Below are 22,856 nucleotides of genomic sequence, written 5' to 3'. Positions count from 1 at the left end.
TTGGTGAATTATTATTTTAATATACTTCTTGAATTAGATTTTTTGATGTTTTAGTTAGTATTTTCTCATCTATGATCAAAGTGATCTATCTATAGTAGGGTTTCTTATCCTTGAAACTACCGACATTTTGGGTCAGATAATTCTTCGTGGGTGGCTGTCTTGTTCGCTGTAGAATGTTTACAGCATCCCTGCCTCCATTCACTATGCAGATGTCAGTAGGAACCCCTCCCTCACCAAGCTGTGACAACTAAAAATGCCTCCGGACATTGCCACATGTTCCCTGGGACACTGATATCTATATATCTATATCCATCTCTATATCTCTATATCTCCTATCTATAGATATAGAGATAGACATAGAGATATGTAGGCTTTCTTTTTGTATATATGTTGCCTTTGTCAAATTTTGATATTACGATCATGCCAGTCTGATTACACCTATCAGATAGCTTTCCATCTCTTCCAATATTTGGGAATGAATGATTGATATAGCACTTGAACTAGCAGCTTCTTAGAATCTGAAAGAATTTACTGATAAAATCATAGGGCTCTAAAATTTTTTAGAGAAAAGTAATTTCATGAAGTTTTCAACTTTTTCCTTAATCACTGAGGCTTCATAAGTGAATTTTGGTAAATTTATGCTTTTCTTAGAAAATTAATTTCTTTAAGATTTCAAAATGTGTTAGCATATAACTTCATTGTAGCATCCTTAATTTTTAAAAATCTGCTTTGAATCTCTGTCTGCTTTCTAAGTTCTAATTTTATTCATTTGTGTTTTCTTTTTTCTGGATTAGATTTATAATGTTTTTTGTTAGCTCTGTATCTTTTCTAGGTATGGAGCTTTCAGGATACTTATGAAAGCTCTGCTGATAGAAAGAATGATCTGATAATAAGCTCACAATAATTACTTCACCTAAAAAGATAAATTATAGTAAGAATTCCTTGAAGCACATGCAAAATTGCTTCCATATAAAATTTAAAATTTTTACTAATTTTAATTATTGTCAATAATATTAAAAATAACCTTATCATTCAAACATCTTTCATTAATGAATGACACATTTTGGAATGCTGCATTGACATAGGACACCTTTACCTGGTATTAAACATTCAAAGAGATCAGTGCACTACCAGACATCACCCATTAGTATATCTTTCAGTGAAGAAGCTGAAGTAGTTTAGGATAGCTAACTGATTCCTGGTCACTTTGTTAGTAATTAAATTGCAGGACGAGGCTGACTTCAAGAGTTACATCATGCGTAACCACGGTCAACATTTTGATACAGGTTTCGCCTGCAAACAAATACAAAACCATGGATAGACTTTATCACTTGCAAAGAGCTTGTGACAACAATATCGGTGTCCAGTTAAGTATACGGACAACAAGGGCATGCAATGGGTTGCATCTTGTGTCCACCAAGAAAAGTGCATCACTGAGCAGCTGGAAGGGAGAAAAACTAACACTTATTTCCATTTAATGGGAGGAGAAGTGGACCTTGAACATAATAATGAGTTTTCACTAGTGGATTCAGGACAAGGCCCCAGACTGTCCGGTTTCTTTCATCATCTGGGGAACTCAGATTCACCTCTCTGGAGCTTAGCCTCCCACTCATAGTGGAGAGAACCACTGGGCTCTGTCCTAGAAGTTGGCTGCTTGTGGAACTTCTCTGGCCCCATCCATACCAGGCAGCATGACTCAATAGCTGTTGGACTACAGCTCCCTAGATAGAAGTGACTGTACTGGAATTTCCCCCAGGGAGAATCTTGTGATAAGGGTCAGGAGGACTAAGAGACTGGTTATACAATAACGACATCAGTGTTGTGGGCATTTTGTAAAACCGTGTCAAAGACACCCTTGTTCCTTTTCAAGGTGGGGTACATTCTCATTTGCACCACCTTGCCTGGTGACAGAACAATGCTCAAAGGCCTTTGTCTTGGTTTTCCTCTTTTCTATTTATCTCCCACACCAAGGTTCTTACCTAATCTCATGCTTCTCCTTCTCTACCTATTAGGCACTTTTCCCATAAATTCTCCTAAGCCCTTCTTACCCTCCAACTTGTCTAAAACTCTGCATCATTGTTCTCTTGTCTATTTCCTATTGAATCCAAACGGGATCTGTGGCCTAGGATGAGTTCTGGAGACATCTGGCTGGCAGTGGAAACATCTAGGAATGTGAGGAGACCGTCTCGAGGCCGGATTATTAACTACCAGTAGATTCTAGTCATGTGTAATTTTTCATTCTGTTGTAAATGTTAATAAGTAGCCCTGTATGGTGAGTACTTGTTTGTTTATACACATCCTGCCTTGTTCCAAAAAGTATCTCAGACCTACAATAGATAAGCAAAGTTGTGATCTCATTTCCTCTTTCTCCAAGCTCCTAAAAATCATATCTTACACTTGAGTTTCACATTCCAAACAACAAAACACTTTTACAAGCATTGTCCCATATGATGCTCACAATGAATTTGCAGAACAGGTATTACTATCTCCATTTTACAAATGAACACAAGAAGGCTTGGAGATGGTAGGTGATGGATGTGCCATCCATGGTAGGTGATGGATCAAACTCACATCCTTTGATTCTAAGACTAGGGCTCTTTTCATTTCACGCTGTCTTTTGATCTGTGGTCCGAGGAGCAAAGGGTTAACTTCCAGAAAGGGTTTGAATAATTGAGAGAATCGCTGCTGTGTATGTCTTAGACAAAGAATTATTATACTGGCTTCCTGCTGCATTAGAGGGAACCCAAACTGGAGCCATGGCCTACAATGAGTGATACAGTTCCTTATTCTGCTAGCTTTGCAGCTGTTGTTAACCAAAAAAAAAAAAAATTTTTTTATTTATTTTTTTTTTGGTGGGAAGGGAAGGGTTGATTGTTAGGCCATAATCCATTTAACTCCATAGAAAATAATTTTTTTCACTTACTGTCCAATATCGGTGCACTTCTGTCATTGGTGACTGTCTTCTTTAATTTCTTCCCTTTGTTGATGTCAGAGAGAAGAGCATTTCTCCCGGCCTGCTCTGACTTATTCAAGGCAGGCTTTTCTGTATTGGCCTGAAAGGAAACCATGCAAACTCGTATTCATCTCTTGAATTAAAATCATGCATTACAACTCTCAGTGGGGACAGCTAGAATACTGGAAGCTTATTATTAAGGTTCTTGGCAATAGGTTGTAAATTCTCCACAAGTTTTAGACCTGATGTCATTTATTTTTAAGACCCAGACATTTCGGAGCAGATGCAGCACTAAATTACGTTCATTTTTAATGCAGGAAGAGTCAGTTCCTGATACAAGTCTCTGAAAATTCATACCATTGTCTGTCTGTAACCAACACGGCTAGGATTGGATAGTTAGAAATGAGAAGGGAATTTTAAGTCTGAGAAGTTTCTGCAGGACACCATAAGGCTTCATTCTCTAGAATGTGTCCGGAAGAACAGCTTCTCTTTCCTATTTTTTAGAACTAACCTGATACAAGAAGAAAATTGTCTCTAGCAAAAAGGGTCAGCTGTTTCATTTTTTCAATCCACCAAAGTTTTAGAAAATAATTCACTCTGTTTACGTTGCCAAAGTTGTTTTTTTTTAACTTAAGGGAGATTCGAGGTATAATTTACACATAGTTAAATCACCCTTTAAGTGTATATAGTTCTATGAGTTTTGACAAACACATACAATTGTGTAGCCACCGCCACAATCAAGATGTACAACATTTTCATCACCCCCAAAAATTCCCTCATGTCCCTTTGGCGTAAGGTGTTTCTGATTTTAATCCCTATGAAATCTTAGCTCACAGAGATTGCAGAGTGGACAAAGATGCTGCTTTAAAATGTTTGGGTATTTTGTATATTTTCAGAATTCCTGGGAAAGATCCTTATTACGGAATTGGTTCTTGTTTATTCAGGGTTATTTTTGGAGAGCCCAGCATATGGACTTGGAAGTAGGCATGCATCTGTGTCTGGTCCACTTGGAAATTGGCTTGGTCTGGTCTGGTCCCAGGGAGAGTCCTTCTGGCAGACCTGAGAGTCCTAGGCTGGATCTGATTTCAGAGGTGACGGAGAGGATCGCAGGAGGTAAATCTGGGGATGTTTAGCTTGACACCTCAGCCAGCTATTTATTATAGGTAGAGGCAGAGGGAGAACAAAGAAAAATCCTGAAGTAGGCTACAGAGAATCTCTGTTGTGTTCAGCTGGCCTCCCAGCTGAACACAACAGCTGGCCTTCCTTGGAATAATTAAATTATAAAGTATTACTTGCTCATGCTAGTAACAGTTAACATTTATATAGCTTTCACTAGGGGTGAGGCACTGTTTTTAGCACTTTATGTGTATTAATTCATTTAGTCCTCATCAGCCCTGTGAGTCATTATTTTCATTCTGGAGACAAGGAAACTAAGGCACAGGGAGATTAGATCATTTGGCCCAGTCACCCAGCTAGTAAGATGAGGAGCTAGGATTCAAACCCTGGCCGTCTGACTTCAGAGCCTTTCCTATAACCTGCAGGAAGGGTAAATGTGGGACCCTTTCCCTGACCTGGGAAGATGTTGTTAAAAGGTACAAACTTGCATCTAGAAGATGAGTAAGTGCTGGAGATCTAATGTACAGCGTAGTGATTATAGTCAACCATTCTGTAGTATAAACTTCAAAGTAACCAAGAGACCAGATCTTAAATGGTCTCACACAAAACAAAGAAATGATAATTATGTGATGTAATAGAGATATTAGCTAAAGCAGTGGTGCTAATAATACCGTAATATATAAATGAATCAAATCAACATATTGTACACCTTCAACTTACACAAAGTTGTATGTCAATTATATCTCAATTGAAAAAAACTAATAAGTAAAAGCCCTTCTCCATTGGCACCCAACACTGCCCTGAAGCTTATTGGCAGTAGGTTCCAGAAAAGCTCTTTTATAGTATAGTTCATTTTTGCTAATGAGATCATCCTCTATTACTCTGAAACTTGTTTCTACAACGTAGCAACATATCTTGGACATCTTGCAAAGAGCTTTTATAATTATCTATTGTCTTCATTTTAAGGCTGAAAAAAACCTGAGGCCCAGAGAGATTAAGTGATGTGTCCTCATTGGATCTCTTAATACTTTTGGGTCAGCCTGCTGTTCTGCCTCAAAATACATTTTGACACTTGACCCCCTCAGGTGCTAACTGCTCTCCTATGACGGTCCAGGGCCCTTACCTATGCTGTTCCACTAGCTGGTGTTCCACGATGGCTGCCAACCTACCTTTCCCTTTTCTCATCTCTGTATCCCATTTCTCTAGGATCTTGCTTTTAGTCAGGTAATAATGGATAGAAATGAGTTGATTTGACAGACCAGCGTTTTCCAAACTTCAATCATTCTGGTACAATTTCTATGATTTGGTCATCTTCTCATGCTACCTGGGTTATTATTTATTTAATATTTTTCATTAAGTCTATTTTCTATATTATTTACTATACTATTTTTCAGTGAAGATTTTCTTTTAAATCAACTCAGTATTAAACCCTGGGTGTGCTACTTATAATTGTAAAACAGGCATTAAAATAAACACATGAGCATTAAAATAAAATAAAAAATTAAGGCATGTACTACCCAGCAGTGGTATATAATCTGCATTTTTGGGGAAATATAAGATAATTCTGCTATGTTAGTCAGATCAGAGCTTTTCAAACTTACTGAAGGGCCAATTTTAAGAAAACATTTCCAATCTATCATGGACTGATATTTTTGTAAAATGACAATGATTTTTCAGAAAAATGAATCAGTAAAACAAAGCACACAAAATACAATCTTAAAACAACAGAAGAAACACTACTCTCAAATTGCTGTAAGAGTTACTAAATGCTTCCTCTCATTGCCTGTGCTTCTCTCCTTGGGGGCTCTAACCCGCAGTGGAGAACCACACCTTCCATAGCAATGAGCTAATTATGTTCTGTTCTTCCAAGGAGGTTCCAACCTTAGATGGGCTATATAAATGTGTCCATGGAAGCCTGGGCAAGAGAGTTTTCCTCTCTGCGCTTCAGTTTCTCCAAGGGCCCATCACTGGGAAGGTCCTTACTGGAGAAGGCGTCCCATCCTGGGGGAGGCCTTTTAAGTGGGACATGTCTGGGAGCCTATCCCTATCACCACGTGGAGGGCTGTCAGCTTCCTGGAAGAGGGGGCACTAGCTTCTTAGGACAGGTCTATCAAGGAAAAGAATGATCCCAGACAAGAAGTTCCTTTATAAAGTAGGTATATAAATGTAAGGATAGATTTAAAGGGGGATGTGAGTGAGTGGGGGTGGATCGGGATGGTGGTGGTGACGGTGGGGTGATATTTGTCACAAACAGAGTGGGAAGAAAGAGGGGAAAGGCAGAGAAAGGGAAAGTAGTGAATCTGGAGGACACTTGAATGGATGCATTTGCAGATGGAGACCTGGATTTTTGGACTGTTCTGCCCAGAAGTTAAAGGCTGGATGTTGAGGCCATTTGAATGGAAACAGTACATGCTGGGCAGAACTGCTCCTGCGAACCATCATGGGCCAGTGCGTGGGAATGAACTTCCTTTGATAGAACTAACCCACGTTCCACATGTGTATTATATGCATTGCACGAGACCTCGCACGACAAAACCGTTCGTGCTGCACTCCCTACCGCTCAGGGTCTGGCTTACTCCAACACCTGGAAAGCTTGTCATATCATATTTAAGCCAGAATGCAAATGCAGTCAAAACAAATCTACATGTGCCAGGTTTGACTTCATTTGGCTGCTACATGCATGGATAACGGATAGTGAGGAGCCACTCACCAGAGCTAGTGTGGGTGGCGGTGGGGGTGCTGGAGGGGGCGGGACAGGCATCTTGGACAGTTACGCTTTCAACAGTCTTGCTGATAAATCTGTGAAAACAAAACCAAAAGAAACAAAACACGGTCGTGTATTAGATTTCTTAGTAATATGCTGTCCTACTCTCCCGAACCTTTTCTCACCAAAGTGACAGCTATTCACATAGGCCAACTTTTATAAGAGGTGGAATTACCTTTACAACATTGCTGAGATGTGACTCTTCTGGAAGGACCCTAGCAAGGGACGTTTTGACCCTAAGTGCCTGAGGATATTGGAAGCAAAATCCAGCACTTTATGCTGCTCAATGCTACCACCCACCAGAGCAGGTTGGGGAATGTCAACGTGCAAGGACCGGGGCCTGAGTAGCTGGAAGGTTATCCTGACACTGCTAGAAAAGTATCCGGCCAAATGATGTTTGAGCGGCTCCTTTTCCTCACTCATTTCCATAACTAAATCCTTTCTTGCTCTCCCATTCCTGCCCACGCCACACCTCATTGTTTTCTTTTCTGTGCAGGGATTCCTGACATTCCCCTGGGTCTGGGTATGCAGTGTAAGAATGCAAAGATGAGTATATTTCTGCTCTTGCCCTCACAGTTCTTATAGTCCTCCAGGGAAAGGAGATAGGGATAAGGTAAGGTAGGCAGGTAAGACGGGCAAGGAGGCTGGCTTCCCCTCTTTGTGCTACTTGGCATTTCCTTACAGGATCCAAGTGGGAAAAATAGGGGAGAAGAAAGAAATGAGGACTCCGACCTATGACTCCAGGGCTGTTCACTAGAAATATGCTTCATTAGGAAAGCTTTCTGCATAGTGTGATTGCTCTGGGAACAAAGGGAAGGCCAGACCCTGTGACTTGGTTGGAGAGTTTAGGGAAACCCTGGTGGGTAGCAGTGGTGAAGGTGGCAGTGGGCAAACATCAGGGGCTGAAGAAACAGTGGTGAGGAAGTGTCCTGGGAGTCACACCAGCCACAAACCCCGTCTGCCTTTCCCCTGTCCTTTGAGTCCCATCCCTGGGTCTCATCCCACCGGGTCCCAGCCCTGGCAGTGCCTCACCCACTTTCTCACCCTAAGGAATCCCAACTTCTCCCACCCAGTCTTTGCTGCTGCTCCAAGTGTCGTCCCCGATCAGCAGCATGGGCTGTTAGATCACCCAGAGCTGTTAGAAACGTCAAGTATCAGCTTAACAAGATCCCTATGTAATTCACATGCACTAAAATCTGAGAAGCCTCGTTGTAGGATTTGAGCCTTAAACCAGTGGGCAGCCTGGGACACTGACCACCTGAGTAACTGTTTCTATGGAACACATGCCGTGAGTTTCAAACAGCAGAATTATTTTTCTTTTATTCTCAACAGTCTCTTAATTGCAGAAAACAATTTCTTAGAATTTAAATTTACTTCAACCACTAAACATTCATGTGGAAAACTTAACAACTTGAAACAAATACGTTCTATTAAAGTCTTGTTTACGTGGCTTTCTTTCTGTGAACAGAGATGGAATGGAAAAGCTAAAATATCCTGGCCGGACTTGTCAAAGCTGCTGGAAGATAGGAATAAAGATACTTTGGAATAGTTCTGTTCAAAGCGGGCCGACTGGAAAATGAAATTTTAAAAACTCCACAGCTGCATCAGCAGCTTTCATTCATTGACAGTCAATTGGATCCAGGGCGCGTTACTTACATTGTCTCTTACAGACATTGCAAACTCGCATGATTCCGTTAGTTTTACAGCGGACGCTGAGACTCAGAGAAATTAAGTAACTCACTAAAAGACCCACGCAATTCATTTACATTAAGTCCGTTTGATCTCTGCCTTTCAGATAGGCATTTTTGTGCAAGTAAAGGGCTAACTAATGCTACCACTCACCTGTAAACTAAGAATCTGTGTTTCAGTAACAGACATCTCAGACAAAGATTCTTTTAAAATGTGTTCCCTAAATTGGCTTCCTTTTAGGGAACCCAATTAGTCACCCACGGGGCCAAGTGGGCAGGGTAAGGAGGGTTGTGTGCCTATGTTAGGGAGTCTGCAAAGGGGGTTCTCCATCTGCAGAGGGCACCATCGGAGCCACAGACTCAGATGTGTCCGAGGACCAGGAGGAAGGACAGGGATCTGAAACTGGATTCAGGTCCAACTAACTGTGAAAGATGCTGCAGCCCAAGTAATGGTATTAACGTAGCTGTAGAAAGCGGTTCAACAGACAGGTGGTGTGGCCAAGACCACCCAGAGGGCCCGAGAGATGGGCTCCATGGAGTAGATCATCCATGTGCTTGGTGGACGAAACACCCCTCAACACTCGACTTTATTGTGTCGGATCCCATGTTCACCAACTAACCTGTCATCCTAATACTGAGGAAGGAGTGGATTCTGGTCAACCACTAGGAACCCCTTATGGGGTTAGGTCTTTAGTCATTCTCTGGTTGCAAAGATCCAATTGAGTTTCTGTCCTGTCCATCTTAGGGGCCAGACTGTGGTATCGGGGCCCTTTCAGGGGACTGCCACTTCTTTAATCTAACTATTCTATGATTTTCTGTGTACTACACTGACTTATAAATAAACCTCTGGACCACAGAAGCTCAGCCTTCCCCTCCTGGCCCCTCAGATAAACAACCTCAGATAAACGAAGGGGAGTACAACACGCGGGTTGGGGTGCTGACACCTGTGTAGTTGAGAATACGGATACAGCTTCTGACTCCCCAAAAACTTAACTACTAATAACCTACCATTAACTGGAAGCTTTACTGATAACATAAACAGTCAATTCACATGTATTTTGTATGTTATATGTATTATATACTGTATTTTTTAAACTAGTTTCAGGTGCACAAAACAAAGTAATTTTAGACGTTTATCATCTATATCCCTCACACTGTGTCAACCCCCCGCCCCCCATCCACTATCCCCCTGACATCGCACACGGCCATTACGTTTCCACTGTCTCTATTCCTAATGCTGTACTCCGCTTCTTGTAAGTATATATATGTATAAACTTGTAGTTGACATTCATTAGTGTTCAGCTTCAGCTGTACAGCACAGTGATCAGGCCTCCACATCACCCCTGAGGTGGTCTCCCTAACGAGACAAGTGTCCATCGGATACCCTACAAAATCTTTACAACATTGTTGATTACATTCCCGAAATTGACTTTCGTATCCCGTGACCATCTTGCGGTTACCGACTGTTTTCTAATCCCCTCACCTTCCCCCTCATCCCCATCCCCCCTCCCATCTAGCAACCCTCAGTTTTTCCTCTATGTCTCCGAAACTTATATACTGTATTTTTATAGTAAAGTAAGCTCGACAAAAAAAATGTTATTAAGAAAATCATAAGGAAAATACACTTATAGTATGTATTTTACAAAAATCTGCGTGTAAGTGGACATGCACAGTCCAAACCCATGTTGTTCAAAGGTCAGCTGTGCTCTTCTCTCCACAGCTGCTGCTTTGCCCACCCCCATCTCTCCCTCTCCTCCAGATATACCACTCCCACTCCCACCTCAACGCTGAAAGGTGATTACAGACACTTCCATGGTCTCTTTGCTCCTTCTCAGCTGAACAGCTGCTTGGAGGGACTTGCCAGGCTGGGCCCTTAAGGGAAGTTTGTGAGAAACCCCAGACTCCAACGCTACCACCTCACCAGTGGGTCAAAGAAGACCAGTCTCAGGTCCCCCATGCCGTGCTCACACCAGGCACACTTCTTGGCTGTCTTTCCACCAGACTGTGAACTCCACCAGGTCTCCCCAATACATGGCACAAAGTAGGGCTCTCCCTAAATATGTGTGGAGGGAAAGAGCCAGGTGTTACACAAATAAGCCATATGCTGGCCGTTGGAATGGTTCCCAGCATCAGTCCTTGTGCCTTGAGCTTCGGACAAAGAATCCACCCTGTGAGAGAAGCCTGCTGCCACTAAGTACTGGGACTTGCTTTCCTGGCAGCTCCCGCCTTCGCCCATGGAGCAGAACCCAAGACCTGGGAGAGCCCTGACTTCCCTCCGCTCCCGGAGTTACCAGCCCACATCAGAACTGGAGCTGGGTCTTACGGAAAGGCCTCAACAGCAGCCAGGCATGGTCCATGGGGTAACGCATCCTAACCTGGGTCCTTACACCTTCAGGGTCTGTGGATCGAATTCAGGGCTTTGTGAACTTGGATGGAAGAAAAGGACATATTTATTTCCTCTAAGCACTAACTGAAAATTAGCATTTCCTTCAATTATGAATGTAGGCCACAAATCACAGTACCTGAAACTTTTTCACCAATAGTTTCCACATGGTATTTTCTCATCATATTACAATTGTTGCCGATCTCTTCTGAAATTATGGTAATATTTAGATCTATTGCTAGATTTTGTACATATCTCAGTATAATCAGTTTTCTTGGTAATCCTCTGTATTTTGTTTGATGCATTTAACAACAGTCCAAGAAGGAGTCCTTTGGGCTTTCCCAGATACTAGTGTGGTCTATGGAATGAAAAGGGTTAGAATCCTCATGAGACAATGAGACCTGGGTCAGGCAAATATGATTTTGAATCTCTGCTCTGCTTCCTAATAACCTGGGATAAAAATCTTACTTCTCTGAGCCTCCCTTTCCCATCTGCTAAATGGGGTTGCTGGGAGGATGAAATGAAATGGTGTATGTCAAGCTCTCAGCATGGCTGGTAGAAAAAGCAATCAATAGGCGGGTCTAGGTCTGTGTTCCTTGAGGACGAGCACGGGTCCTGCTGGTGTGAGTGCTGCTCGAGCACCTGGCAGAGGAGGGACCGAGCTGAGGCCCTTGCTTTGCCCAGAGTCCTCTGTGGGTAGAGCTGCACGGGATGGGAATGAGGCAGCCTGAAGACGTGGCTTTGCTGCACGTGGTTCCTCCCTCAGGAGATAGAAGCACGGCAGGAAAGGCAGCCCTGTCCCGGGGTCAGGAGGGACCCTCAAACAAGGGAAAGGACTAGGGCAGGGTTTCGCAAAGTGTGGGCGATCTCTTGCGTCAGAATCAGCTGTGTGCTTTTTGAGTCCTGGCTCCCACCCTAAAGTTGGAGGGTCCCTGACCTACCCATTTGCTGATCCTTGCCCTCCCACCCAACGCCCACCCCAGGCACTGAACTTTTACAAACATAGACTTTTGAGAAGTAACTTATTTTAAAGAATCATTTCATTGTTTAAATAATTTTCATCATAGGGAGGAAAGCCAGACTTTTCTAAAATGTTCACCTTGTGTGTTTAATTTTATGTGCACAAAGAAAACCACAGGGATGGAAAAAGCCTTTCTGTTCTCATACACAGTGTCATGGGTTGAATTGTGTGCCTCCCAAATTCATATGTAGAAGCCTCAAGGTCTAGTACCTCTGAATGTGACTTGAAGACACGGCCTTTAGAGGTGATTAGGTTAAAATGAGACCATTAGGATGGGCCCTCATCCATTAGGACCCCAAATATCTCTGAATTGTCATCCATTAAAGATATAAAAAAATAAACCTGAACCCTAGGGTATTTGATTGCCAAAGTTTTATTTAATAATTAAATCATTCAAAAATCATGAAATTTTAGGTGAAAATCTACTGAGGTGAGGTGAGGGCCACTATAAACCTTTTATAATGGGATTGGCTCTATGGTTTGAAAGAACAGAGAAGAGTATTTTACATAAATGACTTTAAAAATTCGTTAGTTGGTTCTTCTTTGTTGCACACGCACACACACACACACACACACACTATATATATATATATATATCAATATTTAGAAATCCTGGAATTTCCTAGTTCTGTGTAAGAAACAGTTGGCTTTCTTAGTTTCATTGTAATGCCATTAGGTCAACATCTAGATTAACATTCACATTAGACAGCATCACACACTGATCCTAGACAAACCAGAGCATCTTGTGACCCAGAACCCTTTGTTAAATATGTAATATTATTTATAAGGGACACTTGTGAGACAGAATTGCTCAGCATACTGCCCACCCCATAGCGGACATATTTTCCCCAAAGACACAGCCAACTAGAGGCTCAACCACAGCCCATCGTTCAGTTTAGACTTGCCTCAGGAAACTTATGGTTTCTTCTTCAATATGCTCATCTAAGAAAGCAGAATTATCTCCGTAAAATGATCCACCTCCTTAGGATCAAAAGAATTGGCTAGTTATTTAAACTGTTTCTTAATTTCTCATAGCCAATTTTAAATTCATTCTAGATCGTGCCATGTGAGGCTCACACTACAGAATGACATGAAGAGGGGAGCAATTTCTAACGCTGTCCAATGAAAATATCTGAGAATCTTCAGAAGGCCACATCTAATCCTGAATGTGTGTGTGGGGGGGAGTGAATCAGCCAAGTTTTATTAGAGCTGGTTAGATGCAGGTTTATACAGTTATGTTTTACTACCATTTTGGACTAGTCAAAAATATAAAGCATTGTGCTATATAAATCTTGCCAACAGTCACACTTAAATACTACCCTACCTAAAATAAATGAGAGAAAAAGTAAACTTTTTTTTCAAAAAGGTTGAGTCAATAGAGGAGTATTTTATTCAGTCTGTGTGTGGGGATACTTTTTATTCTGTATCTTATTTTTATTTACATTCATTTATATTTTACTTTATATATAATGTTCTTAAATTATTTTTATGTATGTATTTCTCATGTGCTATTGGCTTCTTCAGGTTGAATTTCTTTCTTTGAGATTTTTTTTTCTGCTTTTATAAATAAAAGTAACATTTATTCATTTAGAAAACAATAGGCAGCACAGAACCATACAAAGATGAAAATAAAACACAGCAGTTACATTTAACCACTAAAGGAAAAATTTGATAATTAAATTTTAGGTGAAAAGTGTGTTGGGGTTAATAATGCCCAGATAGATCTTGTTAACATTTTGATGTACATCCTTCTAGCTTATAAATACAGACAGACAGACACACAGACAGACACACACACACACACACACACACACACCTGTCTGTATACACACACACACATACACACACACACACAAATTGTTTGACCAATAAATACTAACAGAAGGAAATTTATAATACATATAACTTGACAGTGATTTAATAAGAAAAGGCTCTTCTATTCATATTGAGTTATTACAACCATAAAAAATGATTGCAAAGGCATTCACTAGAAAGGCAATGAATCCACTCCAAGTTATACTGTAAAAAGAGTCATTTAACGAACTCAAATTGCTGCTAAAATCCTGAATTTTAAAAAGCCCATAGTTTTGGGATTCCTACTCAATTAATTATTCTTGATTCTATTCTTTAGAGGCTCCTCCATGATGCAAACTTAGTAGGATGTGTTTAAGATCTGAAAACCATTAGAACTAATTAAGATGAAGGTGGCTTTGTTCTTCAACTTCCTGTAAAAATGCTCAACAGGAAAATTGATGCTCACAGCAAACCACAGCCATCCTGTTTCTTTAGCACAATCTTTTCACAGCTGCAGTTGCCTGTCGTTTCTATTTTATGATACCAGTCACCGTGCAACATCTCTGTGCCGCCACCCTTCACCCCAACCACCACCAGCACATCCTTTAGCCATTTTAGAACATTTAATATCTTTGCATAAAATTTGTTTCTATTATTGTCACTCTTCCTCTTCTCAGGTCCAAGCTCAGAGGGCTGCAGGCGATTAGGCAATCAACACAAGAAGAAAGACAGTCAAGACTGCTCAACCCAAGAGGAAGCAAAAGGCAGAGAAGAGAAACAAGCATTCCTTTATAATAAACAAAGCAACAGCCTCACCTAGTTAGTTATTGCTGTTCTCAATCTGCACTGAACGTGGAACACCTGCTTTCTGGAACCCCTTTTTTCTCAAAATGTACTTGTTACTACCTTTCTCGGTGAACACCATTTAGCCTAAATTAATTCTGCTTATAGACTGTCTTCTCAATGGTAAGGATGTGTGCCTCAGCTGTACTTGGAGAATACTTGGCTATTTTAGAAATATTTCTTTTAGAGTTTATTTAAAAAGAGTTGATTAATTTGGGGGGATGGGAAAGGCATTTTTCAGAGAAGACCTTCTGAAACATCTACAATGTCATTACGATTAGTATGACACCAACTCACAGTTTCACTCTAAGAGTTAACTGCTGGGGAAATAACGGTTGCTATGATGTAAAATTATTTTTTTAATTCACTGTCATATATATTTAATTTTAAAACTAATGCAAATGTATCGACATCAAACTTTTTTAAAAGTGAGGAAACGACGGTAAATTAAACGACACATCTGCTTATTGTTTAAATGGGGGAAAGGGAAAGGAAAGGGAAACCCTTTTCTACTTCATCCACATAACTAAAAAGTATTGATTTTCCTCCCACTACTTCCCATCTCTTTCGAGAATTCTCTTGAAGGGGCTCAAATCTCAAAGCTGAAGTTTTTCTAAATCCTCAGTACCACATTTAGTTTTACCAGAGGTTTAAGATCTACCCCTGATCCCCACTACACACACACACACACACACACACGCACTCTCTGGCTCTCTCTCTCACATGCACACACATACACATGCACACACACTCACACGCACATACACATGCACACACAAGTTCACATATGCACACACATATACATGCTCATACAGACAGCGTATATGTCAACACATTTGATATATTTTGTTCATGTAGTTTTGCAAGTGGAGCCTTCTTTTATAAGTTAGAAGTGCCACCAAATTTACTTCTGAAAAGATCAAAAGACTTAGAAAGGAAAAGGTCTTACTTCAGATTATTCACTTTAAAGCTATTGACTGCTGCTGTGACATTTAAAACAAAGCATTTGTATAATTCCAGATTCCCAGGACTGGAAAAGGACATCTCATTGCCTCTAAACCGCACTTATTAAAAAAGCTCTTGAAATTACAGAACACTTCCTCCACACTTAGTTGTTAGGTGGCCTTGGGCAAATTACTTAGCCTTTCTAAATCCAGTTCTCATAGTAAAATGGGGAAAATGGTACCCACTCATTAGGGTTATTCAAGAGTTAAATGAGGCAAGTGCTTAATAACTTTAGCCATTTAAAAAAAAAGTGAAAGTAAAGAGCCTAACACATAGTAAGTGCTCAATAAATGTTACTGTCTTCCTCCCTATTTAACCATGAGAAAGAGAAATCACGAGTTGATTTAAACCTTAGCCCACGTATGCACACCCCTGCAAAGCTCTGTATTACAAATGAATGGTGAATGGAGACGTGTATAAAATAATTTTAAGTTTCTCAGAAAAGCATACTAATTAAGGCATTCCTGGTCTAGTATTTTTTTTCAGTTTTAATTTTCAGGAGTGAGAGTTGCAAAGTACAGATAGAGGCATTTATGACAGGGGAAATGCTCTTCCCAACAAGAAATACATGACAATTTGGTAAAACAAAAATGAGTCAACCTTAAAGCAGAAATGTATCACAATTTAAACAGCCAGAAACTTCCAAAGACAATGACATGTTCATGAAATGTCAAGCAGGCCTTCAAAAGAGCATAAAATTTGGAAGGTCCAAGAATTACGTACCACACTTCCTCTTACATTTAACATATGTTGGGAAACTTCCAGCCTACAGGCCAGATCTAGAATTTGATTTAATCAATGATCAGGGTGAAATTGCTGCTGGACTGATTTTCAGCATGAGGAGTTCTCTGAAAATTGCAGTTCATCCACAGTATGTGTAATCCTTAAAAGTTTAGATATTAGAATAATTGAAGAGCTGTGAAAAATTAACCCATGAATGGACTTTTCAAAGAGCATTAGAAATCCTGTGATTTTAGATAAATCATTTAAACCTCTTTAGACTACAAAAGGAAGAGTTTTGACTAGATGACGTTCCAGTTCAGAAGTAACATGACTTAATGAAGTTAACACATAATACTTAAAACCCACAATCCAAGTGAATAGTAAGGTTATGGTTTCCACATGAATTGACCTCAAAACCTTTTCCAGGCTTTTCATGTTCCTTTCTCACTATCCTGTTTTATTTTTTCTCCTGCCTCTTCACCTATATCTTTCTCTCTACCAAGGTGTTTTACTTTTCTTAATTAGAATCTTCCTGCAGCCTTTTCGTCATTTTACCACTTCCCCATTTTCAATTGTATGTCTTAGTTATGCCACTGAACTATTTAAAAGAACTTGTACTTATTAAGAGGGCGTGTGCCCTCGTACTATTTTAAAGTTTTATTTTATATTTCTCTACAGGGAAAAAGGAACACAAGTCAAGTTGCTTTCTCATATGTGCCCCAGAGGAAAAAACCTTTTTTGATACCAAAGTTTCCATAATCCTGCTCTGGGTACACAGCTTGAAAATTTAAAACTACAATATTTTATGCCAAAATATTAAGCGTATTAAATGTAAATAGTTATAACTATTTACAACAAATGCAACAGAATTTGGTTAGCAATAATGGTTGTGCACTGCACTGTTAGAATGCTGAATAGAATGATTCTAAAGAGAAACTGTTATCTTCCTAAAAGGCTCTGCCTTAGAAATGGGTTTAGTTTGGGATTTGAATTTAACATGTCTGTAGCAATATAGAATGACAACAGTTTAGTTCCATGGTGCTTTCCTTTGAAACTTACAGTGACTCCTCTACTTTAAATGCACGCAGTTAGTGCATGCATTAATGCATATACTCTTGCTGGCCAAAGTGACAATTTAACAGCAACTGTGGGACAACCGCACCACATACTGAAGGGATATACTTCCTGACATAAACCCCCATTTTAAATGGAAAAAAAAAAATCCTATGTATCTTGTCCAGTTGTCAGGAAAACTTCTACTTATTATCTTGTTTACACTTTGGCTCAAAACACAAGTTATGAATCACCCTCAATCACCATAGTGGTGAAACTGACATTCTGTGCAACAGGAATAGACCACACAGTCTTTTAATAAAAAAATTAAACTTTATCTCGACATACTATGGCCCATTAAAAGTCATTTAGCTCTTCCCCCTAGCCGACATAGGAAATACATTTAGTTTGAATATAATTTTTCTTACCGTTAAAGAATACTGTAGGAAGGCATGATTAGGGACACAGGCAGACAGAGAGCAAATGAGGTATGAGCCCAGAGAAAAAACCGTCCCTGAAAGAGGCATCATCTTCTAACGCAAACGTGGGGCCGTTTTTGTACAGCCATTTTGGACAAGCTCTGGCCTCTTGTTAAATGTGACATACTGAGTCAGAGGCAGTCGTTCTTCTGTGGTTATTCGCTTCCTGTCTGATTAATTTGTTATTTGTTCCTTCCTCCTCTGCTGCAGAAAAAGAAACTAGATTGGTTTTACTTAAGAAGCAAGCAAGGAAAAAACCTAAACTAAAAAAGTTTAATGTTTCTCCCTCCCACTAGGTGTAACATGCTTGTTTAGTACAATGACAAGAGGAGATCAGGACCTCCATCCAATCAACAGCCCAACTTTATTCTAGATACCTCCACAAAAGACAATTGTTCATGGAACCTGAATTTTCCTTCAGGAAAATTCCATTTGAAAGTATCACTCTCAATATTGTCTATACCACTTAGTATTAAGGAAAAGAATCACTCAAGAACTCAAAGCTCTCAGCTACACTAGTAATTAGGGTAAATAAATGATTCTTCCTCATCTACCGAGCATTCAAGTGAAGAAAACTGGTCAGGTGTATGAAGACGAATTAATTTTGAAATGTAATTTTGGTGCCCAAGTCAGGATAAATGATATACAGCTTAGGTCCTATGAAGACCCAGAGTTTTTTATGCCAGAATATTTTGTTTCTATCACCCATACTTAATGGGATAACAGTAACTCTCCTAGGTGATGCTTGAAAAAGCGTAGAGATAATGAGTGTGGAAGGAGGAAAGTCAGATTTCTCATTATTATAGGACTCGAAGAGGTGGATGGGCCATGGAATATTTGTAGAAAATACTACAGCAAAACCTTGAGTGTGTATAAACAGTCTGAAGATGCTCATAAATTTTTCTCGATCCATCTGAAAGGTTCAGACTTAACGTTTGCAACACAAACCATGTAACTGAGAAAAAGTACCATGTAACTGAGAAAAAGTATCAGCTGAAAGAATGAAAAACAGAGGCATTTCAGAAACTAACTTTGTTGTAAAATTTGAACTTTGGGTCCTGATTTTGCTGGGTTCAGAGGAAAAAGGCATGAAAAGACCACAAGGTGCCTAATATTCCCTTACCTGTGAAAATGATAGGACTGGGTAGACAAATGCTTCTCAATTCAGGAGGCTGTTGGAAACGTGTGGAGGCATTTTTAGTTGGGGAGGGAGAGCAGTGGGCTGCAATGTTGGGGGAAGGGGCCTTTAAGATTCATGGGCGGAGCCAGGAATTCAAAACCTCCTATAATGCATTGGACCGTCTCACCCAAAATACCAGAAGTACTCCTACTGAGAATCCTGGGATAGTTGATGTCTAAGGTTCTTTCAAACTCTAAGCTCTTCGAGAGATGAGTCTAGCTGCATAGGCAGAGTTATCATGATGCCCGGCCATGTCAGAATCCCTGGACGTAGAGCACGGAAGGATTAGTGACTGAGAATCCTCTACTTTGCCTGGAGCTACTTGAAGCCACAGCTGTATCCCTTTTGCCTAAGGTAGAGTCTGGGACCCAGGGACACTCAATACATGAATAAATACATGCAGGCTTGGGGCTAGACAGAGGTGGAGGCCTGCAGCTATCATCTCCTTCCCCCTCTAACCTCAGGAAAACAAAACACTTGAGCAACTACCAAGTAAATGCTTGAGTGAATCTAAGGGGAAGTCTAACTGTAGTTGGGTCTAAAAAGGGAACATGGGAGGGGTGGCTGGGTGACTCAGTTGGTTAGAGCACGAGCTCTTAACAACAAGGTTGCCAGTTCAATTCCCACATGGGATGGTGGGCTGCGCCCCCTGCAACTAAAGATTGAACATGGCAATGGGACTTGGAGCTGAGCTGCGCCCTCCACAGCTAGATTGAAGGACAATGATTTGGAGCTGATGGGCCCTGGAGAAACACACTGTTCCCCGATATTCCCCAATAAAATTTATTAAAAAATAGAAAGGGAACATGGGAAATATGATGATTTCTCTATGTATTTTTAGAATTATTTTGAAGTTTTCTAAGTAAGGCACCCCCAAAACACACACACAAACACATACTTAGTACACATACAGTTCACGGCTATTCCTATCCATTAGACACAGCTCACTTAGAAGGGAGTATGTCACTGAGAAGGCTGGAGCCTCTGAGACATGCGAGGGAGTAGTTGTCTAGACTTTGGGTTTATTTCATCTTTAATGAAAACTTGTAAAAACAGTTACCTTTGGGCACATTTATGAGGTGTCTACCATGCACTATCGGACATAAATCAGATAATGTCCTCCCATGCTTAGAACCCTCCAATAGTTTCTCATTTCACTTAAAAAGTTCAAACTCTCTGCCTAGACTCACAAAGACCCACAATATTTGGCCCTTTCCTAGTCCTCTGACCTCATCTCAAGTAACACTCCCTTTGCTACTTCATCTTCCAGCCCTTTCTGTTCCTTAAATGCGCCAAGCTCACTTGCATCTCAGGGCCTCACTTATGGCGCTCTCACCTGGTACACTTATATCCTGGTTCCTTCTCATTCTTCAGTTGTCAGCAAAAGTGTTCTCACTTATGCCCACCTCTGCTCCTGTTTTCTTTTATGCACAGCACATGTCACTACCTGACATTTTGTTGTTTACTTAATGGTTTATTTAGTTGTACATCTCTCCCTAATGGAATTCAAGCTCCATGAGAGCAGGGACTTTCTTTACTGCTGTCACTTCAGCATCTAGAACAGCGTCTGGCTCCTGGTAGGTACTTAATTAATATTGTTTGTTGAATGAAAAAGAAAATCAATATTTCCTAAAAATTCTACCAAAACATAACATTTCCTTAGGAGCTGAAGATTGTTCCCTCTGGCAGAGTGAATAGGGAATGCCAAGACTAGACTTGAACCTTCCTGAGAAAGCTTATGTTAAAAGGAACTTTTCCAGAGGGAGGATGCCACAGGCCAGCAAGTAAGCCCTTTAGCCCACTAAGGAGCTTGGCAGAGTCTTATGCAGTGCAGGCGGCTTATGTCATTGGGCAGTGAGGAGTGAAAAATGGTTAAGAAAGTTGAAAACAAATAAACAATCTAATCAGAAAGAAAGGGGAGGAAATAAAAAGATAAAGGAAATGAGGCAGGAAAAGATGGAGATGAGAAGAGATGATTTGGTGGGTAGGGAAGAGTTCCAACCACACCACTGACCTCAGGGGCCTTGGAGGCCCCCCTCTGCAAAGGATGACACACAGGTGTTGGACGTGAAAGTGATGAGGTATTTCCAGATCAGTGTCAGCTTCTTAAAAGAAGGAATGCTAAGACTGAACGAGACTACAGAGATCAAAGTCTACACTCTCATTTACAGATGAGGAAATGGGGATCCAGAGAGACTAAGTGGCCTGCTCATGTCACACAGGCAGGCAGGAGCTCCAGTATCCAGCGGCGTTACCTCTTTAAGCCTCATTTTAGGTTCAGAAGCAGGATTTCACTTAATTCTTTTCGATAAGCATAAGATGCAGAAGGAAGAGGGGCAGGGAGAGGGCTATGATGTGGAGGGAAGAAGTTGAGCGTAGTATTTGTATTGGTTGCAGTTGGGGCTATTATATATTAAGAAGGATTAGAACGTGAGGCAAATAAAGACAATCACAATTGTGGACTTCAAAGAGAATTTAAATGTGTATATCGCCCTCACTCAATACATAGACCAGTGCTAGCTTAATGATGTAAAACAATAATCAATAGGCTCTTGGACCAATCAGGCAAATGTCCTGGCTCCTTCATATTAATATACAGAAATAAAAAACCAAGAGCCAACAGAAGATTATAAAACAGCAGCAAATCTCAGAAACACCAGTAAAGAATCAATCACAGCCAATGACCCTCCTGTGGAGACCCCAAATCAACAGAGACTGAATCAGGGCAACAGCGACATGTATAAAATAAGAGCAGGTTTTTTTTTTTTGTTTTAACAATTCTGGTTTTTCAAGTTGTGTTTCCATGACTACCTGTTATAGTGTAGTATTTGCTCTGGTAGAAGAAGGATGTTTTAGAATACATATTTCCTGAATTCTAGTAATTCCCTTCAATAGCAGAATGCCCCCCTTATAACTTCTCAGGGGGGATAAAAAACTACCAGATTATACGTATGCATTTATTATAAGGAGAATTTTACTTTCAAAATTTTAAAATAGGGGAATTATGTGATTTAAAAGAAGCAAAGGAATTTCCCTCTTCCTCATAAAATTACCAGTACAGTAACATACAGGGTTGATCATTTAAAAATAACCTCAGAAACAGAGAAATTTAAAAACAAGTTTGTATTATTCTATGCCCTGGTAATATGAATTAGTTTAATCTTACTTGGGAAAAAATTTGCAATATATTTTTTATGTTTTGGCAGCTCAGCATCCAGTTACCCTACTTACTATGATGACCTTCAGTTTTTGTTTGGAGAATCCTCCCTCCCTCACTCTCAGCCTGTGTGGGACCAGAGGATTCACTCCCACTCCAGATATAGGAAGAGCAGGGCTGATTCAGGGCTGGCTAATCAGAGCCTGCATCCATTTGGTCCCCAGAGACGTTTTAGTGGTGGTCTGGGACCTCATCAGAACCAAGGGAACTTATGGCCAGGGTGAGGACTCTTCCTGCAGGACGAGACTGGAGTTGGATTTGTGAGGATATAGGAGCTAGAATGGCCTCATCTTTTGATTATATGGGGTCCGAAACAGACCAACAAAGTGGGGAGTTGGGGGTGGAGACAAACCAGCTACTGACGTTGGCTGAATCCATCTGCATCTGAGACTAGCCCTATTTCTGGACTTTTAATTTACACTAGCATATAAATTCTTCATTGGTTTAAGCTAGTGTGGTCAGGTTTTCTATTATATCACGGGAAATACACAGACTCTTAAGTATGCAGGAATCGGTACTACTAGAAGTGAGCGTTGAATGTGATTAACTCTAAAATGTGCAATGGCTGATTTAAATTTGGGTGAAGGCTAGTACAGGCTCTCCTGGGCTGCGAAGTTGGCAATCCTTGTTATGTGGT

General features: G+C 40.4%; 1 protein-coding gene across 5 annotated transcripts in view; it reads right to left on the bottom strand.

The window, feature by feature from the left end:
- The window catches only part of WIPF1 (WAS/WASL interacting protein family member 1), a 109,944-nt gene that overhangs the window by 16,784 nt on the left and 70,304 nt on the right, over nt 1-22,856 (bottom strand). For 3 of the 5 annotated variants that reach the window (XM_033112157.1, XM_033112158.1, XM_033112159.1), the window contains 2 exons: nt 6,780-6,868; nt 2,924-3,053 (listed from right to left, as the gene is read on the bottom strand). In XM_033112157.1, coding sequence (XP_032968048.1) covers nt 2,924-3,053; nt 6,780-6,830 — 181 coding nt within the window. In that variant the 5' untranslated portion in view covers nt 6,831-6,868. Of the gene's footprint in view, nt 1-2,923; nt 3,054-6,779; nt 6,869-17,771; nt 17,993-22,856 lie in introns of those variants that run through there. The other 2 variants (XM_033112160.1, XM_033112156.1) reach the window with 2 other exon arrangements.

The sequence above is a fragment of the Rhinolophus ferrumequinum genome, chromosome 8 (genome assembly GCF_004115265.2).
Source record: "Rhinolophus ferrumequinum isolate MPI-CBG mRhiFer1 chromosome 8, mRhiFer1_v1.p, whole genome shotgun sequence".
In the NCBI taxonomy this organism is placed as follows: Eukaryota; Metazoa; Chordata; class Mammalia; order Chiroptera; family Rhinolophidae; genus Rhinolophus; species Rhinolophus ferrumequinum.
The sequence above is the reverse complement of the archived record's forward strand: the minus strand, read 5'-3'. Positions and strand labels throughout refer to the sequence as shown.